At 42.2% G+C, this 26,791-nt stretch overlaps 1 protein-coding gene across 6 annotated transcripts in view; it reads right to left on the reverse strand.

The window, feature by feature from the left end:
- Positions 1–26,791, reverse strand: part of carm1 (coactivator-associated arginine methyltransferase 1) — a 167,508-nt gene that overhangs the window by 131,481 nt on the left and 9,236 nt on the right. For all 6 annotated transcript variants that reach the window (XM_061700023.1, XM_061700026.1, XM_061700022.1 and 3 more), the window contains 2 exons: positions 25,651–25,776; positions 6,155–6,261 (listed from right to left, as the gene is read on the reverse strand). In XM_061700023.1, coding sequence (XP_061556007.1) covers positions 6,155–6,261; positions 25,651–25,776 — 233 coding nt within the window. The remainder of the gene's footprint in view (positions 1–6,154; positions 6,262–25,650; positions 25,777–26,791) is intronic.

Genomic DNA, 26,791 nt, shown 5'->3' on the forward strand with positions numbered 1-26,791 from the left:
CTGGTTTGATGAGACAAAGATTGAACTCTTTGGTGTGAATGCCAGGCACCACTCATCACCTGACCATCATAACAACAGTGAAGCATGGTGGTGGCAGCATCATGCTGTGGGGATGTTTTTCAGCAGTAGGAACTGGGAGACTAGTCAGGATTGAGGGAAAGATGAATGCAATATCCTCCGTCTGATTGGCAGTGTGTGTGTGTGTGTGTGTGTGTGTGAGCGCACGTACATGAAGTTATGTTTTCTGTGCTCCCCGTCAGAAAACTTAGCTTCTGCAGTTACATAAAATTGAGCTGCATAAATGGAATTAGTTCCAAAGCTAAACGGTACCGTGACGATGTGGAAACATTCTGGATTCAAGCCAGATGAATGCGGCCATCCCATTAACACCAACTAGCTGGTTTGTCAAATTCGTATGAAATTGCAACAAAGACAACACGACTTAAAACCTCAAAGTGACAAAATCCATTTTAAACAACCCAACTCAATTTCTTCAGCTGTGAACAAAAACACGGTGGGGCATTTCCCGTCAGCTTGTAATTATGGAACCCTTCGCCCAAACAATGCAAATACAAACGTGACAGCATATATGATGCACGTATGCTCACATTATATACGGTATAGCGTTACTCACTATTGTAAAAGATGTAGCCATGACAAAGCAGCTTTTAAAGAAAGGCTCTTTAGACTATTGAAAAGTGGTACAAATCTTGAATCAAAACAGGTTGCTTTCATCTACTTGTTGGGCTGGTTATTAATGCTACTAGGCACTTTTTCTGACCAACCAGAAACCTAATTGGCAGTATATTGCCAATGATTAATGACTGTTTATACCTCTGTGTCATAAATTTGCCTCGATCAGGTGCTCCTCGCAAGATTTCTGACAGAGGAGTGTAAAGAATAATCTGAAGTTGTCCAAGAGCCAAGGACCACCTGTGGAGAGCTTCAAAAAGACCTGGAATTAGCAGGTACTGTTGTCACAAGGAAAACAGTCAGTAATGCACTCAGGCCCCATGGCCTGTATGCACGCTCACCACGCAAATCCCCATTGCTGAAAAAAAATAAAATAGCATGTCAAAGCTCGTTTAAAGTTTTGTGAACACTTGGACAAGCCAGGTACACTGGGAGAATATAGTCTCGTCGGATGAGAGCAAAATTGAACGGTTTGGATGCCATAATGCACACCATGTTTGGAGGAGAAATGGCACTGCACATCACCCTAAAAACACCATACCAACAGTGAAGTTCGGAGGTGAGAACATGATGGTGTGGGGCTGCTTTTTAGCAAATGGTACTGGTAAACTTCACATTATTCAAGGAAGGATGAATGGGCAAATGTAGAGAGACATTATTGGCAAAAATCTGCTGCCATCTACGAGGATGATGAAAACGAAACGAGGGTGGACATTTCAGCAGGATAATTATGACAAACATACTGCCCAGGAAACTCTCAATTGGTTTCAAAGAAAAAATTAAGCCGTTAGAATGGCCCAGCCAATCACTTGACTTGAATCCAATTGAAAATCTATGGAAAGAACTGAAATTCAAGGTCGATAAAAGAAGCCCATGGAACCTTCAAGATTTGAAGACTGCTTGTGTGGAGGAATGGGCTAAAATCACACCAGAGCAATGCATGCAACAGGTTTCTCTACAGGAGGCGTCTTGAAGCTGTCATTGCAAACAAAGGCTTTTGTACAAAGTATTAAATAAATACCAGTTGGTATGTTCAATATGTTTTCATTTCACATTATTACACACAACTTAATTTCTGAGCTAATCTGTTCTACTTTCTTTTTATGCATGGATTACTTGGTTTGCTCCCAACACCTGATGACATTTTCATGTCAATAGCACCTTTGGAAATATCCATCAATCCATTTTCTGAGCCGCTTCTCCTCATTAGGGTCGCGGGCGTGCTGGAGCCTATCCCAGCTGTCATTGGGCAGGAGGCAGGGTACACCCTGAACTGGTTGCCAGCCAATTGCAGGGCACATAGAAACAAAGAACCATTCACACTCACAGTCATGCCTACGGGCAATTTAGAGTCTCCAATTAACGCATGTTTTTGGTATGTGGGAGGAAACCGGAGTGCCCGGAGAAAACCCACGCAGGCACGGGGAGAACATGCAAACTCCACACAGGCGGGGCCGGGAATTGAACCCGGGTCCTCAGAACTGTGAGGCTGACGCTCTAACCAGTCGGCCACCGTGCTGCCCCTTTGGAAATATATTTCATGAAAAAAAAATGGTGACGTGTGAAATACTTATTTCAGCCGCTGTATGCACCAATATCATTATACCAGTGGCGTTAAAAAAATACTTCGCGCTTCACATTTTGCGGCGTCAGTGCTTCGCGGGTTATATATTCATAAAAAAAAAAACATTTAAAAAAGAAAAATGAAAAAAATACATATCAAATACATATCAGCAGCTATATTGCGGAAAGACGCGTTGTTTCATGTTGATGCACGAGAGAGGTTTCCCTGCATGCCAAACAGAGATGAGTTAACTCAGAGGCTTTGTACATGCCTTTACTGTACTGTACATGCCACAGGCAGTCATACAAGGCGTGTGATTGGTTCCCGGCGCGACATTGACCAATGAGAGCACGAGTGGATTTATCCCATGAGCTGATTGGCTGCACATCATCGGAGCCTCACCCAGCATCTTCCCTTTTTGTGTCTCGCCAGTATCATCCACGCTGTTGACTGTCTCGCATACTGTATCTGTAACTTTTTTTGATTAGTTAAGCCTTACAATGCCGCCTAAGCGCTGTGCCCCTGCGAAATCTTCCTCCGGGGCGCCCAAGAGGAAGAAGATGATGATGACCATCAGCGAAAAAGTAAAACTTTTAGATATGATCAAAGAGGGCAAAAGTTATGCATCTGTGGCACGCCATTATGGCGTGAATGAATCTACAGTGCGGTACATCAAGAAAGAGGAAGCAAACATCCGCAAAACTGCTTCAATAAGGAAGCGAAACGTGTGGTAACTCCGCGTAATAAGAGACGGGGTTATGTCCTTGTACAGGGGAATTTTTAAGCAAAAGAAAAAACAAAGACAACAACTATCAGCTAAACGTAACATACTGAGAGAGAGCAAGAGCAATGCATAACACAAAACAATTGTAAAAACAGCATAGATCATTTTACACTTGAGACTAAGTGTGTCCCGCAATACACGTCAATGAAACAATGAGTCCCAACCCGGGAAAAATGAGTCCATGCAATTTAACACGGAATACAGGTACAGTAATCCTAGGCTATATCACGGTTCTTGCTTCACGATCCCACTATATTGCAAATTTTTATTACAAGTGTTACTCTATTCTTTATACTGTTTGTACAATATTTTTGTGCTATCCATTGCTCCTGCATCCTCCTCTCGAACACCAACTGCCATCTTGTCATCATATATCGTATATTACAATATTTTCCTCTATTACCAAATTTGCTCTTCAAAGTTGGCCAATCTCCGCAATAACGGAGTTGCAGCCAGAACAATGTGACAAGTGTACTGTATCACACAATCACTTTTTTGTTTTTTGAGACTTCATGTGATAGCTTGGCATTCCCGTATGTCTCGTCTTATCCTCCAGCCTTCGTTATTACGATACTTGTCGAAAAGTGTAGTTTATTCGCTGTCATGGAGGCGATCATTTGTGACTTATGCTGCGTTGACAACCGACGCAAAGCGCACCTTTGCCTCGGCACCGTATTTAGCCGCGTTAGCTGTAGCTCGTAGGTACTGGGCACATAATAGCATGCAACAAGGATTCCGCCCCTGAACAGCGGAAAGCAGTGAGTTTGGATGATAACAGGGACGTGCCCCTTGGGCTAGTAGTCGCTAGCATGATGACAGAAGAGCCACGCAGTTCCCATAATTAATTGCAACATGCAAATTGGAATTATTACAGTAAAAAAAACAAAAAACATTCTTCTTTGTTAATAATGTGTGTTTATGTTACTAGTACCGTATTTTCACACCCATAAGGCGCACCTAGAAGTCTTACATTTTCTCCAAAAAGGACGGGGCGCCTTATAATGCGGCGCGCCTTATGTGTGCACCGAGTTCCAACATCTATAAATGTTGTTGTGTGATGAGCGCTTTGCTTGACTTTTTTTTTTTTTTTGGAGCATTTCCTGCCGACACGCTGCTTACACAGAGGAAAAGCGGAGGTGGCTGAGGACAGGGGAGGGTGCTTGAAGTGGGACGCTAAAGCCACGCCGGGGTTTTTTTTTTAACCGCTTGACTGACTGGGAGCATTACCGGGTTGTGCATTGTTCAAAGCAACATCGGTTTGGCTAAGGACCCCCAAAAATTTCACCTACGAAAAGACACTTACGAAGCACAGTTTAAACTGCTAGCTATTAGTTACGCGGAGGAACATGGGAATCGAGCAGCCGCGAGAGAATTCAAGAAAACGAGCTTCGCCTAGTCAAGATGACAAAGCTGAGTTTCCATGGAAAAAAAAGAAAAACAAAACGCGGAAACAAGGTGAGGTGGCCCGAGTTGGAAGACCAACTCGAGCAATGGATTAATGAGCAAAGAACAGCCGGGAGAAGCGTCTCAAGTCACCTTTCGACTAAGTGCAATAACTCAGGGTTTGCCGCCATTCCTGGAGGCTTGACGAACCGCTGGACATCCGTGTAAACAGGGCGTTCAAAGTGAAGTGAGCGGCGTGGGAGCCATGGAAGACAGATGGCAAACACAGCCTTACTAAGACTAGAAGGCAGTGCTGGGCAAGTTACGCCACAATTTGTGAATGGATTGTGGATGTTTGTTCGAGCTTTCACACGGCAACGAGACTGACTCGAACCTGGCGTGTTTGATTCAGAATTTGCCCAGCTGTTCATTTCGGATACAGAACATGAGGACTTGTGGATGAGGATTGATAAAAAAATAACGAGTACATTGTTTAATACTTCAATAAAGTACCACCGAACTCAGTTTTGCTCCCACTGTCTTTTTAAAAACATTGTTTTCGCATGCATGCATGCTACCATATGTTTTAAGCTCGCATATGTTTTACCATGCCTGCGCCCAATCATACCTTATATATGTGTTAAATACAGAAATAGACCCCGTAGCTGAGATTGCGCCTTTTAATATGGTGCGCCCTATGGTCGTGAAAATACGGTAGTTTGTTGAATCTGTTATTTAACATTCATGCTTATTTCACATTTATGGCACTCTCATTATCAAAGAGTGTCAGGTGTGTGTAATAAGGTGACCTCCCAGTCAATTCAACTGGATATTCGGCAAACATCTATACAGCATTGCTTGCTAGTTCTTTACTATGCTGTGTACACACTCCCGGCTGTCAGTAATCAACAAGTGACATGTGATGCATGTGACATGTTATTTCGGTAGATTTATTTCGGTGAAAAAAGTATTTCAGTCCAAAACCAAAAATGCATTTTTTGGGCGAAATTTCGGTGACTCACAAATAATTAGGATTTCCCTATAGTGCATACAGCATAAAAATGTTTTTAGATATTAAAACACTAATTGTTTTTTTGGTATTTATTTGGTGGCCAAAAGTTCAGTGCATCACTAATTATTATTAAAGATGCTGCATCAAAATATTAATTTGAGGGTGTAGATATTTATTCAAACAGATTGTAGGTATTATATTTTTACCCTAAATGATTTTTTTTTAATTCAATCAAGTTATACAGGTTATTGGTCACATCAATGGTAGAAAAAGTCTGACAGTAAAATGATTTATCTTGGTCCAATTTTTTTCATTATGATTTCTTTTTTTTTTTTTTTTTTGAACAGGTTCGTGTACACCCTTTTATATCGACTGTAGATGAACAGATCTATATGGGGCAAGCAATACAGTAACATCACAAGTCCGGGAAGCGAACTGAGACAGCTTTGTGTTTAAACTTCCACAATTTAAGCAAAACACTAAACGAACTTAAACAGAACGAACAAGGTGTTCCTGTTCGGTTCAATTCAGAGTGGTTTGAATGTGTTTGTGTGTTCACATACATATTGAAAATGCTGACTTTAAACATTTACACTTCAAATAAGCACAAAACAGGTTATGTTCTATGAACAGCGTTTTGAAAGGGTGTATAGAGATTTTCCTGAGTATTCACAGTTTAAAAGTGTCATTTCTTGTGAATTAGTATTTTCCGACTCACCTGAAAGTACTGTACGGCAGATGATTCCTCTGTTCTGTCACTGAAAACTGACTGCTCACAAAGATGCCCCCGACAGTTCTTCAAGACGTTATAAAAGGACTGAAAGTCTGAAGTTGAACAATAAGGATCAGACAGGAACAGTTCTTACATGTTAAGGCAAGACATACAGGTTCTACAAGTAATAACAATAAAATTAAATTTCTGACAAAGTTATCTCAAGGCACTTCTAATATGGAAGAAGTGTAGGACCATGCTACATATTTAGTACAGTGAAGTAAAAAAACACGGAAGAAACGGACTGAACCACGATTTAGCTCTGTATTCCGTTATGTAGATGGCACCTCTTTGAACTAACCTATTTTTATGTGAGCAACAATAGTGGAAGATAACTAAGACGTGCGTTTTGTTGTCCTGGTGCATAATATCACAAACCCCATTTCCAATGAAGTTGGGACATTGTGTAAAATGTAAATAAAAACAGAACAAAATGATTTGCAAATCCTTTTCAACCTATATTCAATTGAATTACAACAAAGCGAGATAATGTTTTAACTTTTTTTTATTATTATTTCACAAATTTTAATTTGGATGCCTGCAACACATCCCAAAAAAAGCTGGGAGACTGACATGTTTAACAGTCAATAAGCCCTTGGGAATTGAGGACACTAATTGGTGAAGTTCTGTAGGTGGGATACTTTCCCATTCTTGCTTGATGTACAACTTCAAATGTTCAACAGTGCGGGGTCCCCGTTGTCAGGTTTTGCACTTGATAAAGTGCCATACACTTACAACGAGAGACAAGTCTGGACTGCTGGCAGGCCAGTCTAGTCCTCGCACTTTTAGCGAATACGCCCTATGAACACAGTTGTCAACAGCACCCCCAAGAGCTGATGACCTTTGCATGCCTCATGACCCTCAACCAGCCGGTCTGTTTTCACAAGACACAGGAAACCTGCTTTACATCAACTGGGCCATAAACTAATAAAGTCCTCCCTCCTAGCCATTCTTACTGGCCTCTCCAACAAAGACCTTTTTCTGTGGACTCATCTAATGACGAAGAATGTGGGAAACCCTCTTTTCAAATGTGACAATTCGGGACAATGGCAACAATGGATTTATTAGTTACACAGGCCACAATGGAATTATTAATCACAGACCTTTGCAGGAACTCAAATGAAGTACAATGAACCACCTGGGAGCATGGGTGGAGCACAGGCAACGCCCACTGGCGTTTAAGTTACTGCAAGCTGGAAATTACTCTCCACAGTTTTACCAGGTCAAATGTCGGTTTTGATATTTTACAAACCCTGCACAAATGCTCCAAGTGTATATCATGATACCAATGTCAATAATGACTGTTTTTTCACAGGTCTTGTCAAATCTGTTTGTCAACGGAATAAGATGATTGTGTTTTACCTCAGACAAGACGAAAATGTTACATCACGGACATTATGTGTTCTTAGCCACCAAATAAGGTTGAAACACTCATTGCATATGCTAACCATGATGTGTAAGACAATGCAAAAGCTGGGAATTAATTTTCTTAAATCCACTGGATTTAGACCAGATAACTTTAGAGCAGGGTTCTCAAACTGACGGCCACAAATGGCCCACGAGACGATATTTTGTGGGGCCCACCTTAATATGAAAGTTTAATGTTAGTGCGGCCCTCGAATTTTGCATGAATGGCACTTTTTTCTATTCTTTTTTCCCATGCTTTTTAGAGCATGGGAAAAATTATTTTTTTCTCTTTGTTTTAAATGTTTATAAGCTGGTTTTTTTCTTTGTTTTTAAATGCTTTGAATCATGTAAAGCACATTGAGTTACCTTGTGTATGAAATGCGCAATATAAATAAACTTGCTTTGCTTTGCTTTTACCATGTTCACAGTGGGGTATATGGCTCTCGGGGCGTGACGTCGACCGGGCTTGATGTAAGCAGAGAAACATTTTTCAATGAGTGAAAGATACAGCAGCGTTGCCATGGAGATTTTTCTTCTGTGCCTGGATAGGCAAACGCGGACATTCGTCCCAGCGCGCTGTGTTCACAACACGTCCAAAAAAAAGTGTTTTAAGTTGCTGCCCAGCGTGACATTATACGACGTATATAGGTTATGTCGCTCTCTGAATAAATCAAAGTGATACGTGCGCCGCGAGATAAAAGAAGGGTAGGGAACTTGTTGGTGTGGTCTGCGGTCTGAGTCCGGTCGGATCTGTGTGGGGGTGGGCTGCAGTCGGGCTGAGCGCGCCGCACATCGTGGCCCCCATCCACTCCCATGTTAAATGGAAAAAAGAAAAGGCGCTTGGATGGCAAGGCAGTGGATGGGGGTTGCGGCGCGTTCGGTCTGGTTGTGGCGTGCCCTCACGTGGATGTGGTCTGGTTCAAAGTTCAGATCGCATTGATGGATTCCTTGTTTGTTTTTTTGTTATCTCGCCGCGTAGTCTGCGGGTGGAATTGATGTCAGGTTTCCTGTCCTAACCCAGGCCAATTATAGGGCTGCACCGTTCTATGTGCACCGGCTAAACACGACACACCAAGTGAATTAAAATATATTCCACAGCTATGTGGTCAGATAGATGATTGCTAAGGCAGGAAAGCCATTCACAGAAGGTGAATTTGTCAAAAACTGTATATTGGAGGCTGCAAGAAAAGAAAGGTCAGTTTATCAACATCAGTCTTTCTGCCAACACTGTGGCAGAGCACATTTCTGACCTGCCATGTAACCTTTATGATCAACTGTGTGAGAAACCCAAATATTTTAGGGGATACTCAGTCGCTCTTGACGAGACCACATACATCACAAACACTGCCCAGCTCACAATCTTTGTCCGTGGTATTGATGACAATTTTGAAGTGACAGAGGAGTTGCTCACAGTAATTCCAATGCATGGCCAGACCACTGCTCAGGAGATATTTTACCAGCTGTGTGATGCCATTGAGAATGCCGGTTTGCCATGGAAGAGGTTTGTTGGAAGAACAACCGATGGAGCGGCATTAATGATAGAGAGGAAAAATGGACCGGTGGCACTTGTTTTTATATAAATAAATAAATAAAATAAAAAAATGGAGGAGGGTGTTGAGGAGGCGATTGCTCTGCACTGCATTATCCATCAGCAGGCCCTTTGCAGCAAATGCCTGAAGTTTAACAATGTGATGTCTGTCGTTGTGAAATGCATCAACCAAATCAGATCCAAGGGCTTAAAGCACTGAACTTTCTGTGCTTTTTTTTAGATGAAATGGAGTCAGAATATGGGGATGTGCTCTACTTCACCGAGGTACGTTGGCTCAGCAGGGGAGGGGCCTTGAAGAGATTTTATGAGTTGAGAGCAGAAGTGAAAGATTTTATGAAGAACTGTGGGGTGGCTGTTCCTGTGCTTCGTGATCCGAAATGGCTCATGGCTTTAGCTTTTCTTGTTGATATCATACATGAGCTTAATGTACTGAACAAGAAGTTACAAGGCCAGGGGCAACTCGTCAGTGCTATGACAACGTGAGAGCATTCTCCACAAAACTTGTGTTATGGAAAGCCCACCTCTCTCAGGCAAACCTTTGCCATTTCCCAGCTTGCAAGGCACTCATGGATGCACATCATTCAGTGTAAAGAACAATGTTGATGGCATTTTGAATCTTACAGGAGGAATTTGATCACAGATTTGCAGACTTCAAGACGCACAGAGCCACATTTAAAATTTTTGCGGACCCCTTCTCCTTTGACGTGCAACATGCCCCTCCTGTACTTCAAATGGAGCTTATTGACCTGCAGTGCAACTCTGACCTCAAAGCCAAAATCAGGGAGGTGAGTGGAAAAGCAGACATGCTTGGGCAATTTTTAAGAGAATTACCCCCCAGCTTCCCTGAGATTTCCCAAATGTTCAAGTGGACCATGTGCCTTTTTGGGAGGACATACTTGTGCGAAAAGCTCTTCTCCACCTTGAACTTCAATAAGTCCAAGTACAGGTCCAGACTTACTGACAATAATCTTCAAACCATACTGCTTCCTCCTTCAAAACAAATGTGGCTCAGCTATGTGAGAGGAACCACTGCCAGGTCTCTAGCAGTAAAAAGTAGGCAAGAGAAGCCATGTTCAGAAAAATCCATTGACGGAGGTTAAAGAACTGTAAAAATTAACAGTTAAAATTGAACAGTGTTAATTGAACTGTGCTAATAAAGGACATTTCAATTTGAATACAGCAGATATAGAAGACTGAAGAAATTGAAAACTGATATGTATTACTGATTTAAATAGTTCTCAATTTGTTTATGTATTTGTTGATTGATTGATAGTTTTATTAGTAGTGTTGTACAGAAAACAGTTATACAGTTAACAGTACAGTATGTTCCATCCCAATTGACTACCAAAGAAGGGATGTACCCTATTTTCACGACCATAACGCGCACTTAAAAGTATTAAATTTTCTCCAAAATGGATGGGGTGCCTTATAGTGCAGCGCGCAGAGTTCCAAAATATGTACATAATGTTGTGTGACTTTAATGAGCACGTCGCTTGACTAACTGGGAGCATTTCCTGCCGACACGTTGCTTATATATAGGAAGGCGGACGTGACTGAGGACAGCGTCTCTACAGTCACCATTCGACTGAGTGCAATAACTCGGAGCTTGCAATCATTCCGGGAGGCTTGATGAACTGCTGGACATCCGTGTAAACAGGGCGTTCAAAGTGAAGTTGTGAGCGGCGTGGGAGCCATGGATGACAGATGGCGAACACAGCTTTACTAAGACTCGGAGGCAGCGCCGGGCGAGTTACGCCACAATTTGTGAATGGATTGTGGATTCTTGGGCTAACGTGTCTGCTTGCACTGTTGTTCGAGCTTTCATAAAAGCCGGCATCATTTCTGAGGAGCCGCAACGCCAACGAGACTGACTCCGACAATGACGAGAGGGAACCTGGCGTGTTTGATTGAGAACTTGCCCAGCTGTTCATTTTGGATACAGAAAATGAGGACTTTGATGGATCTGTGGATGAGGATTGATAAAAAAAATAACGTGAGTACATTGTTAAATACTTCAATAAAGTAAAACCGAACTCAGTTTTGCTCCCGCTGCAAACATTGTTTCAAAACGGGCCTGGCCAAATCTTCCTTGCCGCTTCCCCAATCGCTGACCACAGACACATTTTGCCAACTCTCCAACTACACTTTTGTGTGAGGGTGTGTCACCAATAAGAGGAATCAGGCAGGAAGAATTTGCGTGCGCGAGTTCTTTCTGAGCACATGGCGAAAAACATCACCGAGGCGCTTCGGCCACTCTACTCTTTTTACTTTTTCTTCAAATCAAACCGTCGACATCCTTGCCCAACTTTCGGAAGAAATGACCCACCTGCCCATTTTTGTTCTGCGCAACGAGATTACCAAATACAAATTGGAGGATAATTGGGATTAAACTAGCAGTCACCTAATTCCCAGGTCGAACATCGCTCACTGCACATCCAGTCATCCCACACTTACAGTACGTCACAAGTTCACCCATCATTACGAATGTTTATCTATACCTTTTTGTAATAAAGTCCTTCTGCATTGTTTCCCCAAATTCCACTGTAGATTTTATCCATTTTTTTCTAAAGTTCCACTTCCTGTTGTGTACTTTGTGTGTTGAGTGCAAAAGTAAACCGCTGTAATCGAGAACTAGTATTTCCATCCATGTAGCCTTCTAGATAAAGATTGATCGAGGTTTTTCGTCACTTTTTCTAAAATTTACAAATATAAAAAGAGACGTGCTGCCTTACACAAGACAAATAGTTTGATAAGGACCTTCTAAAGTTCATTGGACCCTACAAAAATTGACACAGGCATCTAATTCCCGTCCTTTTCTTTTCCCAAATTACTTAAGCTTTTATCCAACCAATATATGTTACAAACTCTTACTATGAAGCCACTTTTGCAACGTTTAGAATGTGGCTTGGCATTGTCTTGCTATGTACACTGAAGATGTGGGTTTCAGATTAAAAGATGAATATGAGACAAAAGTTCAGAATTCCAGCTTTTGTTCCATGGTATTTACATCTACATGTGTTAAACAACTCAGGACAGAGCATCCTTTTGTTTGAAACCTCCCACTTTTCAAGTGAACAAATGTATTGGAACATGTGACTGATGGGTGTTTCTTGTTGCTCAGGTGTTACCTTTTAGATTGATTGCTTAAATATTAGATTGTGCCTGTTTTTGTCTTTGGGTTTCACATGTGAAAACTGGTTTTGCTGTTAAGCAAACGAAGACCAGAGAGCTGTGGGAGACAACCAAACCATTTTCATGCTAAAAGAAGAGGGAAAATCGATCAGAGCTATTGCACAAGCATTGGACATAGCCAATACAACAATTTGGAATGTCCTGAAAAAGAAAGAAACTACTGGAGTACTGAGCAACAGACATTGAACAGGTCGGCCAAGGGTATCAACAGCAACTGATGAGAGAAACATTGTGAGAGCTGTGAAGAAACACCCAAAGACAACAGCCAGTGACATCACTCCCCACTTCCATAGGGCAGGGGTGAAGGTATCACAATCCATTGTTCAAAGATTTCGAGAGACGAATTATACAGGCCATACCACAACAGGCAAACGACTCATCAGCAAAAAGTATCGTAAAGCCAGATTAGATTTTGCAAAGGAGTTCAGAGATGAGCCACAAAAGTTTTGGAAAAAAGTTTTATGGACTGATGAGACCAAGATTAACCTCCACCAAAGTGCTGGAAAGGCAAAAGTATGGAGAAAGATTAACTTAATGTGAACCCAAATGCGCTTCAGCTTGAGGTCACAAACTGATGGATGAACATTATTCTTCAGGATTTTCTGTTAAAGAGCAGAATTCATGGTTCCATCAATCACAGCAAATAGTCCAGGTCCTGAAGGAACTAAGCACCTCAAGACCATCACACGAACCACCACCATGTTTGACTGTTGGTGAGATGAAAATCCTGAAATGCTGTGCTACATTTACACCAGATGTAACGAGACACACAGTTTCCAAAAAGCTCAACTTTCATCTCAATCCATATAATATTCTCCCAAGAGTCTTGAGACTCCGGCACGGTGTCCGACTGGTTAGAGCGTCAGCCTCACAGTTCTGAGGACCCGGGTTCAATCCCCGGTCCCGCCTGTGTGGAGTTTACATGTTCTCACCGTGCCTGCGTGGGTTTTCTCCGGGCACTCCGGTTTCCTCCCACATCCCAAAAACATGCATTAATTGGAGACTCTAAATTGCCCGTAGGTTTGAATGTGAGTGCGAATGGTTGTTTGTTTGTATGTGCCCTGCGATTGGCTGGCAACCAGTTCAGGGTGTACCCCGCCTACTGCACGATGACAGCTTGGATAGGCTCCAGCACGCCCGCGACCCTAGTGAGGAGAAGCGGCTCAGAAAATTGATGGATGGAGTCTTGAGACTCATTCAGATAATTCTAATAATTCTATATATAATAATACGTTTTTATGTTCTTTTTGGTCAAGACTGGTTTTTGCCTTGGAACTCTGCCATGAATGCCATTTTTGCAGTCTCTTCCTTATTGTTGTGTCATGAACACTGACCTTAACTGAGGCAAGGGAGGTCTGCAGTTCTTTAGCCACAATTAATTCGTTATGTGACAAGGGGGGGTAAAAAAAAAAAATCCCCCACACATGGCCAGGTAACTGAATAGTTTTTTTCCTTAATAAATGAAATCATTTAAAAAGAGCATTTTAAGTTCACTTTGGCTATATGAGTCTGATATTTACTTTTGTTTATGATCCTGAAGTGGGGAAACTATGCAAAAACATAAGAATTTGGGAAGGGGGCCAATACTTTATATTGTAATGGATATCGATTCTTCGGCCACAGAGGGTGGCCTGCCCCGTTTTATATTTTGACCACTCAGCGAACCCCCAACATTCCTGAGCAAAGGCCACAAGTCGGGAGGATGTCTGTCTTGACTCACATGGACACTTAAAGAGGAGTGATGACTGTTCAACAAAGAACAATTCCCCTTTTGATCTCCAGTCAAAAGGCTCTCAGCAGATTGATAAGAACCAGACATCCCTCATACTTGGCAAATAAAGATTATTCTGATTCAATCAACCTACCACGCATGTTATGGGGATGTGGGAGGAAACCAGAGTACCCGGAGAAAACCCACATAGGCGCGTGGAGAACATGCAAACTCCACACGCACGAGGCCGGGATGAGAACAACGGTTGTCAGAACTGTGAGGCAGATGTGCTAACCAGTAGGTAAATTGTAAATAAATCTGTAAATTGGCAGACAAAATGGTCTTGTAGACTTCAGAATTCATTCTGCTCCTAACATCATCAATAAAGACTAGTGCAGAAGCAGCCATGCAAGCCCAAGCCATGACATTATCGCCACCATGCTTCACAGAAGAGCTTGTGTGTTTTGGAAGACAAGCAGATCCTTTCTTTCTCCAAACATTGGCCTTTCCATCACTTTGGTAGAGGTTAATCTCATCAGTCCAGAAAACATTGTTCCAAAACCTTTGGCACACGTCTGCACTTCTTTGAAAATCCAATCTGGCCTTCTGATTCTTTTTGCTGATGAGTGGTTTACATCTTGCGGTATGGCCTGGATGCATCTTCTCTCAAAGTCTTCAAACAGTGGATTGTGATACCTTCACCCGTGCCCTGTGGAGGTTGGCAAACCACATGATCCACTAATAGTGTTAAACATTGCTGCAACTACAAGAATAAGTACAAATTGGTGCATAGTATCTTGGGGTTGGGGGTTAACGATCTTACGTTTCCGAACTTTATTCTCTCTCACCACGCATCATCATCATTCACGCTTCTCACAAGTTCAGCAATTCTCTTTATATTCTGCGGTGTTATGTGTTCTTGTTTTTTATTACATAATTAACTCCCTTTCCATTTCTCCCGTTTCCCTGTAGTTTCGCAATAAATGTTCCACATGTCAAGCATTCTACTGTGTACTGTGTGTTTGAGTCAAGGATATTGACTACTGCAAAAGATAACTAATTTTACATTACTGCGGCAACCCATTCAAAAATAAAAAAAGGAGAAAAAAATCCATGAGGCGTTTCGTCGTTCGTCCCTGCTGTTAGCTAATCAACAACGATGTGCCCCATTTTTATGCTAACTAAACATCCTTAGTTACCACATCCTCCCGTTCCACTTACAACTGACCCCGGGAAACGAAAGATAACACAAATGTTGTCCTCCAACCCCTGAACACGTTTTTTTTAAACACCAATATACACTACTCTATCTACATATATAGACACACACACACACACACACACACACATACAGTGTGTACGGAAAGTATTCAGACCCCCTTAAATTTTTCATTGTTATATTGTAGCCACCCCTCCTTGAGCCGTTAACCTTCTCGTGGTGGAAGGGTTTGTGTGTCCCAATGATCCTAGAAGCTAAGTTGTCTGTGGCTTTATGCCCCTGGCAGGGTCACCCATGACAAACAGGTCTTGGGTGAGGGACCAGACAAAGCACGGCTCAAAGACCCCTTATGATGACGACAAACGATGTATGCGGGTCACCGGGGCCCCCCCACTGGAGCCAGGCCTGGTGGTGGGGCTCGAAGGCGAGCGCCTGGTGGCACAGCCCGAAAGTGTAACGTGGGTCCCCCTTCCCACCGCCCAGCTTGTACTGCACCTGACCCCAATGGCCCCTCCCACAGGTAGTAGCTTTAGCAGGGACGTCCAGACTTCCCTCTCCCGAGCCACTTCATCCAGCTCTTCCGGGGGGGGGGTGCCGAGCCGTTCCCAGGGCAGCCGAAAGACGTAGTCTCTCCAGCGTGTCCTGTGTCGTCCCGGGGTCTCCTCCCGGTGGGACGTGCCCGGAACACCTCACCAGGAAGGCGTATATGTATATATATATACATATATACACAATATACGTATATATATATATATATATATATATATATATACACAATATACGTATATATATATATATATACACAATATACGTATATATATATATATATATATATATATATACATATATATATATATATATACGTATATATATATATACAATATATACACAATTCCACCGACACGCCTTCCCATGAGGAAGCAGAGTGTGGGTTCTCTGGGGCGGGCTCTCCTATCTCTGGGGTTGAGGTCACTGAGGTGGTTAAAAAGCTCCTCGGTGGCAAGGCCCCGGGGGTGGATGGGATTCGCCCGGAGTTCCTCAAGGCTCTGGATGTTGTAGGGCTGTCGTGGTTGACACGCCTCTGCAACATCGCGTGGACATCGGGGACAGTGCCTCTGGATTGGCAGACTGGGGGGTGGTCCCCCTTTTTAAGAAGGGGGACCCGAGGGTGTGTTCCAACTACAGGGGGATCATACTCCTCAGCCTCCCTGGTAAGGTCTATTCAGGGGTGCTGGAGAGGAGGGTCCGTCGGGAAGTTGAATCTCAGATTCAGGAGGAGTAGTGTGGTTTTTGTCCTGGCCGTGGAACAGTGTACCAGCTCTACACCTTTGGCAGGGTCCTCGAGGATGCATGGGAGTTAGCCCAACCAGTCTACATGTGTTTTGTGGACTTGGAGAAGGCGTTCGACCGTGTCCCTTGGGGGTTCCTGTGGGGGGTGCTTCGGGATTATGGGGTACCGAACCCCCTGATATGGGCTGTACGGTCCCTGTACGACCGGAGTCAGAGTTTGGTCCGCATATCCAGCAGTAAGTGAGGGTTGGACTCCGCCAAGGCTGCCCTTTGTCACCGATTCTGTTCATAACTTTTATGGACAGAATTTCTAGGCGCAGCCAAGGCGTAGAGGGGGTCCGGTTTGGTGGCCTCAGTATTGAATCTCTGGTATTTGCTGATGATGTGGTTCGGTTGGCTTCATCAAGCCGTGACCTCCAACTCTCACTGGAGCAGTACGCAGCCGAATCTGAAGCGGCTGGGATGAGAATCAGCACCTCCAAATCTGAGACCATGGTCTTCAGCCGGAAAAGGGTGGCGTGCCCTCTCCAGGTCGGGGATGAGATCCTGCCCCAAGTGGAGGAGTTCAAGTATATTGGGGTCTTCCTCACGCTTGAGGGAAGAATGGAACGGGAGATTGACAGGAGGATCGGTGCAGCGTCTGCAGTGATGCGGACTTTGTATCGATCCGTTGTGGTAAAGAAGGAGCTAAGCCGAAAGGCGAAGCTCTCGATTTACCGGTCGATCTAGGTTCTTACCCTCACCTATGGCCACGAGCTGTGGGTCGTGACCGAAAGAAAAAGATCCAGGATCCAAGCGGCCGAAATGAGTTTCCTCCGCATGGTGTCCGGGCTCTCCCTTAGAGATAGGGTGAGAAGCTCGGTCATCCGGGAGGATCTCAGAGTAGAGCCGCTGCTCCCTCACATCGAGAGGAGCCAGATGAGGTGGGCTGGGGCATCTGAGTCGGATGCCTCCCGGACGGCTCCCCGGTGAGGTGTTCCGGGCATGTCCCACCGGGAGGAGACCCCGGGGACGACCCAGGACACGGTGGAGAGACTACGTCCTTCGGCTGGCCTGGGAACCCCTCGGCATCCCCCCGGAAGAGCTGGATGAAGTGGCTGGGGAGAGGGAAGTCTGGGCGTCCCTGCTAAAGCTACTGTCCCCGCGACCCAACCTCGGATAAGCGGTAGAAAATGGATGGATGGATGTTAAATACTTCAATAAAGTACAACCCAACTCAGTTTTGCTTCCGCTGCCTTTTTAAAAACATTGTTTTAGCGTGCATGCATGCTACCGTATGTTTTACCATCCCTGCGCCCAATAATACGGTGCGCCTTATGTATGTGTTAAATACAGAAATATACCCCGTAACTGAGACTGCACCTTTTAATACAGTGCGCCTTATGGTCATGAAAATACGGTAGTTATTAACCTCACAACCTAAAAATCTAAATATTAACAAAGGCAAAAGGAACGCAGTAAGGACTGCCATCTACACACCCAGGAGAATTCAGTCATAAGGTGTTAGTACACACCTGAAATGCAACTTAAAACGATGATCTGCAATCACAGAACAAAACGGTGATGCAGTATGTGTTAAGATGCATAAAAACAAACCATTTATGAAAGACCTAGCCTATCTGCATGCTCAGTTGCTTCTTATTCTCTCTCTGTGTTTACTGGTTGGAAGGCTCATTCACTCAGTCTCATTTAGATTTCGTTCCTTTTACTGGTCCTAGAAGAGATGCAAGGTACATGGAACCAGCATGACTACAGTATATAAAGCATTCACCACGGTGTTGCTTTTAAATGGAGGAGGCTGAGATGAAGTGGTTCATGTAGTTTCGTGCTTCTCAATTGTTTTACACAAAGTACCACCTCCAAAAATACTTGGATGTCCAAGTACTACCAGAATGACCATCCTTAAAATGCAGTAGCGTCATAGTCAATATTCATAAACAAGCCAGGTATATTTCTTAAAAAATATATTTAGTATCATTATAAGCCACTGTAACATTATACAGTTTGAACATTAACTGTTATTAAATATCGTCAAATTTACATAAGTAATGAATTCAATTCAAATATTTTGAACACAAAAACTAAATAATGGTACGTAAATAAATATTTGGAAACAAATAATTCTAGATTTCTTCAATGCAACTGTGTTGAACGTAGTAGTTATATAAAACTGAACTGTACTCAACAAATATACTGTATTGGATTACATTAAAAAATAATAATAATAATTGAGAAGTTAAAGCCACTGTAACATTGTTTACATTTTGAACATTTAATTCAGGGAATGTCACATACCAATAGAGGGAGCATAACACTCGTGGTACCCATACCACACTTTGACAATCACTGAACTATAGACAATTTGAGTGTCACAGTCCTCTTCGGAGTCCCCTCTGGAACATGCATGCTGGCCTATGATAGAGAGACAACAGAATATGGATATACACATTCTTGAAGATTTACTGACATTACATATTGTGCAGAAAGATTGACTAAGCCAGACACGCAACGCTGCACAATTTATGAAATGTTTGAGATATTGACATTATGCACACTAAACTTATGGCCAAGACACCCTGAACTAAGATAAGTTAAATGTATCTAATTAATTAATTAAATTAATTAAAGACGTGGTAACAAATTGCATCTTGTAGCTATACATATGTATCACAAGTCATATTGCAATATTGCAGATTTTCCCATTTTGTCTAGGCCTAAAACACACTTTGGAATTAAATTACTGATTGTTGTGGTTGCTGATGATCCCATGTATATAGGTAGGATGGGGCATGTACAGACAAATCAATAAGCTGTTTATTCATCCATATTCATTTAGTAGCAGTCACCTCAAAGACAGTAAAAGGTTGATTTCAACCAGCAAGTAACATTATCAGTAAGCAGGTTGACAAATAAAGAAAACATTTGGTCATTTTTAACGATGCTAATTTTCAACTCTGTGAAATGGAGGCCCAGGCAGCTAACACAACGAGGTTATACTACGCGCCATTAGAAAGCAAATTAATGTCAAATAAGCATCACAGAGTTTCAGACATAACTTACCATTGTATCACTAGGTCGTTCATCTTTGTCGAGATCCAGCTGTTGAGGGCAAGACTCACTGCGGCTTGTGCTGGCAATGGACTCCTGTGTGGCGGTAGCCAAACTCGAACGATCGCCAAATATCTATTATCTTCGTGTGGGTGGGAATTTTAAAAAAAATTATTTTTTTTTTACATTTTTAAATTTTTTTAAAAATCCCTCAACTTTCCAGCACCACCTTTTTGTTTTGGAGGTTGTTTTAGCTTGTCTATCTTAACTTTGGTCCGACTGATAATCTATCAGCAGGTTTTAGTACCGTTAGCTGAAGAGTGATTGACAGGTGATAGTCAGCCACAACAACCTGGGTAAATAGGTGGGACAGAAAAACGTGGCCATAATTTGATTGGCTCAGCATAGACTAGTAGGCGAAAACAGGTACAGTACATACATGTTATGCCAATCACAATGATGGGCCCTCAAGTCTCACAGTGCATAACAAGCACCCTGAATACGTTATAGTCATGCACACTGTAGTTGTATATTATGCCCAGTGTACTACCATCATATCTGCATTTTGAGTCAAGTACTGTAGATGGCTACATTTTGAGTCAAGTACTGTAGATGATAGAAAATGACTGTGAGTAGCCAAGTTTATGAAAAAATGTATTACGGTAATATTTGTGTTTCCTGTGTCTTTATTTTCATCTCCATTTTAGTTTAGTTAGTATGGTCTACTCCTGGGGTGTCAAACACATTTTTGTCGAGGGCTGTTGGTAAGGTTTCCCTCAGACAGCTGTGATGACTATGAAATTATATAAATGTTTCATCGCCTGATCATCGTATTAAATATACAAATATACAAAATTATGGATAATTCGTTTTCAAATCAGAAGTCAAGGTTAATAGTATGTTCAACTACTACTTGTTCAAGTTACTGTAAAAAGGGGTTTGGTTACCCAAAAAAAAGAATATGCAACATCTCAACATTATTTATTACGATTGTGAAATTCTGGTAGAGATTTTAGCAATAATAATGAAAATTGATGCAAATTATTTACTTTCACCAGCTACACAAAATGATGTGCCGGGCCGGATGTGGCCCCCAGGCTGCGAGTTTGACATGCCCGCTATTTGGTTTAATTACAGTGGGTACGGAAAGTATTCAGACCCCGTTAAATTTTTCACTCTTTGTTATATTGCAGCCATTTTCTAAAATCATTTAAGTTAATTTTTCCCCTCATGAATTTACACACAGCACCCCATATTGACAGAAAAAAAGGGAATTGTTGAAATTTTTGCAGATTTATTGAAAAAGAAAAACTGAAATATCACACAGCCATAAGTAGTCAGACTCTTTGCTGTGATACTCATATATTTAACTTGGGTGCTGTCCATTTCTTCTGATCATTCTTGAGATGGTGCTACACCTTCATTGGAGTCCAGTTGTGTTTGATTATACTGATTGGACTTGGTTAGGAAAGCCACACACCTGTCTATATAAGACCTTACACCTCACAGTGCATGCCAGAGCAAATGAGAATCGTGAGGTCAAAGGAACTGCCTGAAGAGCTGAGAGACAGAATTGCGACAAAGCACAGATCTGGCCATGGTTACAAAAATATTTGTTCGATGACTCGATGAAATATCTATAGGATAATAGATTCTAAAAAGATTAGATTGTGACAGCCCTACTCAAATACTAAAAGATTCGATAGCAAAGTTAGTAGAACTTGTGTGTGTTCATCCATCCCTTTTCCTCTTGCTGTTGTTCGTTAACGGTTTGATTATTTTTATACTGTGAGTGTCGCATCGTGATCAATGATCTCCCTCATTGTCGCTCACTCGTCTCTTGTTCATTTTAATGTCTCATCATCGCCTCAGTATAATACATTTCCAAAACATATTCTGTAAAATAAAACTATAAAAGACTTGCAGGGACAACTTGTGGTTAACATTCCTCACTGTGTTAATGTAATTTTAATTTTTTTAGGTGTTAAAAAAAAGTTTGACATGCCCACTATTTGGTTTAATAACAGTGGGTACGGAAAGTATTCAGACCCCCAAAAATCTTTCACTTTGTTATATTGCAGCCATTTGCTAAAATAATTTAAGTTAATTTTTCCCTCATTAATGTACACACAGCATCCATATTGACAGAAAAAAACAATTGTTGAAATTTTTGCTGATTTATTAAAAAAGAAAAACTGAAATATCACACAGCCATAAGTATTCAGACCCTTTGCTGTGACACTCATATTTAACACGGGTGCTGTCCATTTCTTCTGATCATCCTTGAGATGGTTCTACACCTTCATTGGGGTCCAGCTGTGTTTGAGTATACTGATTGGACTTGATTAGGAAAGCCACACACCTGTCTATATAAGACCTTACAGCTCATAGTGCATGTCAGAGCAAATGAGAATCATGAGGTCAAAGGAACTGCCTGAAGATCTCAGAGAAAGAATTGCGGCAAGGTACAGATCTGGCCAAGGTTTCAAAAAAATTTCTGCTGCACTTAAGGTTCCGAAGAGCACAGTGGTCTCCATAATCCTTAAATGGAAGATGTTTGGGAGGACCAGAACCCTTCCTAGAGCTGCCCATCCAGCCAAACTGAGCAATTGGGGGAGAAGAGCCTTGATGAGAGACGTAAAGAAGAACCCAAAGAGCACTGTGGCTGAGCTCCAGAGATGCAGTCGGGAGATGGGAGAAAGTTCTACAAAGTGAACCATCACTGTACCCCTCCACCAGTCAGGGCTTTCTGGCAGAGTGGTCCGACGGAAGCCTCTCCTCAGGGAAAGACAAATGAAAGCCCACATGGAATTTACTAAAAAAAAAAAAAAAAAAAAAACACCTGAAGGACTCCAAGATGGTAGGAAATAAGATTCTCTGGTCTGATGAGACCAAGATAGAACTTTTTGGCATTAATTCTAATCAATGTGTGTGGAGAAAACCAGGCACTGCTCGTCGCCTGTCCAATACAGTTCGAAGTCCAATACCAGTGAAGCATGGTGGTGGCATCATGCTGTGGGGGTGTTTTTCAGCTGCAGGGACATGACGACTGCTTGCAATCAAAGGAAAGATGAATGCGGCCAAGTACTGGGATATCCTGGACAAAAACCTTCTCCAGAGTGCTCAGGACCTCAGACTGGGCCGAATGTTCACCTTCTAACAAGACAATGACCCTAAGCGCACAGCTAAAATAACAAAGGAGCAACTCTGTGACTGTTCTTGAATGGCCCAGCCAGAACCCTGACTTAAACCCAATTGAGCATCTCTGGAGAGACCTGAAAATGTCTCTCCGCCAATGTTCACCATCCAACCTGGCAGAGCTGGAGAGGCTCTGCAACGAGGAATGGCAGAGGATCCACAAATCCAGGTGCGAAAAACTTGTTGCATCATTCCCAAAAAGACTTATGGCTGTGTTAGCTCAAAAGGGTGCTTCTACTAAATTCTGAGCAAAGGGTCTGAATTCTTATGGCTGTGTGATTTTTCAGTTTTTCTTTTTTAATAAATCTGCAAAAAAAAAAATAATAATTGTCAATATGGGGTGCTGTGTGTACATTAATGAGGAAAAAATTAACTTAAATGATTTTAGCAAATGGCTGCAATTTAACAAAGAGTGAACAATTTCAGGGGGTCTGAATACTTTCCGTACCCACTGTATGTAGAGCCAAACACCACCAGCATCCTCTGTGCCATCTTCCAGATTTGGGGAAATTTGTCTGCGCTTAATGAAGCATAAAATTCATCCAGTTGGCGAGTTGAACTCTTAAGACAGTATCACATTGGAGATCAATCGGTTCCATCTGCAGCTCCCGTGGCACTGTTTCAGGGTCTTGTGTGACTGAATCTTGGATGGCAGATAAAGGCGTTTTGCTGGACCTGCAAGCTTGATTTTAACCACTGAGCTGTAGCCATCAGTTCCTGCGTTGATTGACTGTTAGCATTATCAGCATACTTGGTAGAAAAGTGACGGCTAATGTTATATTCTTCTAAAACCGCAATGGTTTCTTAACAAATTAGACATACAACCTTTGACCGACTTCAGTGAAAAAGTATTTAGTAGTCCATTCTATATTAAACACTCGGCACTCACTGTCGACTTTTCTTTGGCCCGCTCATGGTTGAAGAAGGGTCCAGAGCAGTAGCAGTGTAAAAACAGAACAGCCAAAGTCAAGTCAATGTATCACAGTACCTACTGTGCTACCTGGTGGAACCACTGGGCATTACAGCACAACATGGTGGAACCACTCGGCATTACCGGACAAGGTCAAATGAATGTTTGCAAAGAAGTACGGAGATGAGCTACAAGCTTTATGGACTGTTAAAACCAAGATTAACCTCTACCAAAGTGATGGAAGCGGACCCGATACCGAAATGCTGCCCAGTCTCGTCTGATCTTGGAAGCTAAGCAGGGTCGGTCCTGGTTAGTACTTGGATGGGAGACCATCTAGGAAGACCAGGTGCTGGGGTTGAGCAGTGGGCCAATTACCTGCTCCCGTAAAAAACTACAGATTACTGAAACCCCAATTGTGGCCGAATGTGCCTCATGGCATTGAGAGCTTTCACTAACTAACTAAAGTGATGGAAAGAAAAGTATGGAGAAAGAAATTATCTGCTTATGATCCAAAACACACAAGCTCATCTGTGAAGCATGGTGGAGGTAATGTAATTATTACAATTTATGTATGCTGCCTTAAATTCCCTTTGAACCATATTTGCTCCCTGGACCGTCTCCATTTGGGAAAACTTTCTCTTCTCTGCCCCGTGTGTGTGTGAGGCAGAGCATTCTGGATGCATTGCATGGCTTTTACTGTGTGCTGATTGGCTGTGCATAGGTAACCAAGCAGTTGATGCTGTGGGCGGGACAATGCTGGAGAGAGAAGTCACAGACAGAGGCTTGCAGGGGCTGCATCAGAGCCAAAATAAACCAGTATTAAATTATCGACCGGCGGATTAAATGTAGGCCGATGCCAATATGCTTAAAAATCTGTGTGTGCGTACATAGTTGTTAAGAATGTTCTTGAAAGTGTATTACAGTGTTAGTGTGTTCATTCCTCGTTGTTGATCGCTAACTATTTGGCACCGTGAGTTAGTGTCACATTGCGATCAATGACCTCCCTCATTGTCACTCACTTTACAAGTCAATAGACAGATTTTACTATTGCACTTTGAAATACTCTTCTTCAGCAAATCACAGTACCTCTTGTTCATTGTGATGTCTCATCATCGCCACAGTATAAGAAATAATTTTAAAAAACATCTCTAAAAGACTTCCATGGTGAGTTGTGGTTAACACTCCCCATTGTGTTAATGTAATTTGAACCATTTCAAGTCTTGTGTTAACTTTTAACACTACACACGCCAACACTGGATGTATTACTTTGAACAACAGACATTTCTTTATCGGCCATTTAGCAGACACTTTAATCCAAGCTGTATTGAATTGCTTTGACAGCAAACTCAAGTGCATTATGTCTGAAAGTAGTGACTAAGAACAATGTAATTTCATGCTAAAGGCAATTAGACAGTAAATGAACAAAAATTTAACAGGTGAAGGGTAAAAATTCAACTGGGATGAAGCCTGGTAATAGGCCTCAAATCTGGATTCTGAAATCCTGATCTTGTGGTATCTGGACCAGAGTAATCCTATCTGACAGTTATTTATAAAAAAAATAAATAAAAAAAAAATAAAAAAAAAAAAAAACAGGACAAAAGATACAAGATTAAGTCTATCTGCGATCCCAAAAAAATAAATAAAAGGGGGTGGGGGATTACCAAATCCAGATCACTCTGATCCAGATTAGTTTTTTTGAAAAACTGGGCCCAGGAGAGACTTTTTAGATGTTTTTTTCTTGACTGTCTACAAATTGCTTACTTAGATTTTCTGTTGTCGATTTATATGGCATGGTCTGAAAGAGTTTTTTGTGCCTTGAAATAACTTCCATTAAAAAAATGACACTGTGGAAATAAAATTTAACATTAAATTTAACAAGTACGTGTACTTTTGAGTTTATTTGGAGATTTGAGAGTACCTGCAGGTGAGGAGAACTGAATTAGGACGCTGTTGCAGCCCAGAGTGATAATGAATGACTGCTTCCCCACTCTGCTGCATTCCGTCTCCCGAGAAACCGAACACTTGAAGACACTTGCATCCTCTCCTGAAAAGAATGGGATTAAAAGGTTACATCAGACAAACCTTTAAATTTACAAATGTAAACATACAGGTTTGCGAAAGTGCTATCCACAGAGTATCTAAATGTTTTATATGAGAAAAATGAGAAATTTGAGATGTAAAATACTGCAGTTTAAAGGTTAACCAACATTTTTGTGAATGTAGAAATTGCAACGGCGTATACTTACGGCATAGTACATGTTATTTAACATTCACTTTACGTTTCATTAATTTGATAAATTCCAGTTATCACATTTAAAGCCACAATTTATTGAACAAAACCAAAATTGTTAACCACCATTTGAGTCTAGCGGTGGGTATAGGTGAGGGTAGGAACGTAGATCGACCGTTAATGTAGATCGCCTTTCGGCTGAGCTCCTTCTTCACCACAATGGACCGATACAAAGTCCGCATTACTGCAGACGCAGCACCGATCCGCCTGTTGATCTCCCGTTCCATTATTCCCTCACTCGTGAAGACCCCAATATATTTGAATTTCTCCACTTGGGACAGGATCTCATCCCCGACCTGGAGAGGGCACTCTACCATTTTCCGACTGAGAACCATGGTCTCAGATTTGGAGTTGCTAATTTTCATCCAAGCCGCTTCACACTCGGCTGCGAAACGCTCCAGTGAGAGTTGGAGATCACGGCTTGATGAAGCCAACAGAACCACATCATCTGCAAAAAGCAGAGATTCAATACTGAGGCCACCAAGCCTCTACGCCTCGGCTGCACCTAGAAATTCTGTCCATAAAAGTTATGAACAGAATCGGTGACAAAGGGCAGCCTTGGCGGAGTCCAACCCCCACCGGAAACGAGTCAGACTTACTGCTGGCAATGCGGACCAAACTCTGACACCAGTCGTACAGGGACCGAACAGCCCATATCAGGGGGTTCGGTACCCCATACTCCCAAAGCACACCCCACAGGATTCCCCGAGGGACATGGTGGAACGCCTTCTCCAAGTCCACAAAACACATGTAGACTGGTTGGGCGAAC

This window comes from Phycodurus eques, chromosome 16 (genome assembly GCF_024500275.1).
Source record: "Phycodurus eques isolate BA_2022a chromosome 16, UOR_Pequ_1.1, whole genome shotgun sequence".
NCBI lineage: Eukaryota > Metazoa > Chordata > Actinopteri > Syngnathiformes > Syngnathidae > Phycodurus > Phycodurus eques.